The sequence below is a fragment of the Gavialis gangeticus genome, unplaced genomic scaffold (genome assembly GCF_001723915.1).
Source record: "Gavialis gangeticus isolate Ggan-Ray unplaced genomic scaffold, GavGan_comp1, whole genome shotgun sequence".
NCBI lineage: Eukaryota > Metazoa > Chordata > Crocodylia > Gavialidae > Gavialis > Gavialis gangeticus.
In genome coordinates, this window is record NW_017729032.1 from 55,759,980 (window position 1) to 55,761,823 (window position 1,844).

General features: G+C 39.0%; 1 protein-coding gene across 3 annotated transcripts in view; it reads left to right on the top strand.

The window, feature by feature from the left end:
- The window catches only part of CCNA1 (cyclin A1), an 8,071-nt gene that overhangs the window by 4,573 nt on the left and 1,654 nt on the right, over positions 1-1,844 (top strand). For 2 of the 3 annotated variants that reach the window (XM_019525562.1, XM_019525561.1), the window contains exons 6-7: positions 769-973; positions 1,801-1,827. In XM_019525562.1, the coding sequence (XP_019381107.1) occupies positions 769-973; positions 1,801-1,827 (232 nt within the window). The remainder of the gene's footprint in view (positions 1-768; positions 974-1,800; positions 1,828-1,844) is intronic. The other variant, XM_019525563.1, reaches the window with a different exon arrangement.

The following is a 1,844-nucleotide window of genomic DNA, read 5'->3' on the forward strand; positions in this document are numbered from 1 at the left end:
CCCCCCCCCCCCCCCCAATTTGCTAATGTTTCCTATTATCATTATTGTGGTGGTGGTGATGATGATGATTATTCAACTGGAGACTTGAAATTCATGCTCTGAAATACTGGGCAGCTTTGGTCAACTTAATTTGTCTTGTAGTCAAGTCTCAAACCTACTGAGAAGCTTAGTATTGAGTTACCTTTCTGTGGATTCATGGGGTAGAAAGCTAAATTTATCTCAGCAGATCTAACTGGATAGGCTGGTGTTTTTTTTTTTTTTTTGTTTTTTTTGTTGAAGCACAGGCACTATATGAACTACTAGGCTAGAATTTGAGCAACTTTCTGCTCTGGACTGGCTATTTTATAGTCAGCCTTAATACAGTAACTAGTCTCACTTTAAACATGGGATAAGAACCACTTTATTCTGTCTAGAGTATAATGTATTGCTGAGGCTTTTGGATTTTCTTAAATAAAAATTTTTGTTTTAGTACTTCAGTAGTAAGTTATAACTAAATATTAATAATATACTATCCTGTGGGCTGTATGGGAACCAAGAGTGAGGCAAACCACTGTTTTACAAGATATTATCAACTTGCCTAGTACTGGCCTAAAGACACTTGAGTAAAAGCTAATACAAGTAAAAATTCATGTGTATTAAAGGGTCTACCCTATCAGAAGGGTCGAAGGTGGACTAGATGCTCCATTTGAACACTATCTTGTACTAAAGCTCCTCTGGACTAAAACTCTGGCTTTGATTCATCAGCATACTACTTGTACTCTCTTTCAGGAAATACGAAGAGATCTACCCACCAGAGGTAGATGAATTTGTATATATAACAGATGATACTTACACAAAGAGGCAGCTGCTAAGAATGGAACACCTACTTCTCAAAGTACTGGCTTTTGACTTGACTGTACCAACTATAAACCAATTTCTCCTTCAGTATTTACAGAGACATGGAGTTTGTATTAAGACTGAAAACTTTGCCAGGGTACGTATTATTATGCTTCTGGGATGTGGGATGTAGTGATCTAAGAGCTTGTGGGATGTAGCGATCAGAAAAGGAGGAACATTCGTATTCTGAATTGGCTGCTCAAGAATAGGAAAGCTGACAACTATTGGCATTAGAGAATGCTGAGGCCTGTGACTTCCTGTCTAACCCCTCCTCCCCCCCCCCCCCCCAACAAAAAACAAACAAACAAAACCATAACCAACACCCAAGCTGGGAACTGTTGCCAGAGTTGTGACTTGATCTGGTAAAACTAAATGTAAACTTAAGGCAAGTCACAAATTTTTTGCTTGTCAAAATATTAAGTTTAAAATAGTTCTGGAATTTATTCAAAACTGGTTACTTGGGATGTCTGGAATACCACTGATGGCAAGCTAGGCTGTTCTATGCTTAGAAATAACATAATAACTCTACAAGATGGATTGCAAGCCTGTCTTTAGCGAAGAATAGGGGTATGGGGGATGGGAAGTAGGTCTACTAGCTTACTTCAGGCCATACAAACTTGTGACAGTGCTGGCAATAGAGCCCGTCTCCAGAAGTGTGGTCCTGTGCACTAGCAAGACTGATCAGGCTTCCTTTCCACTATTCTATATCATTCAAACCTATTGGGAAAGCCCCTGTTGACTTTCAAGGGCAGAATTCCACATTGACTTTCTAAATAGGTAAAACTATACATCCTTCTAATGAAATTATGATTTGCTGCCATCTCCAAAGCTCTAACATAGGAAATACAAATCAACTTATACTTCTCGGAGCATGTTGAACAGAGTGGCACTTCTCATCTGAAACTGCCTTCCTGTTTTATTTAGTATGTTGCAGAGCTGAGTCTCCTGGAAATTGACCCATTCCTAAA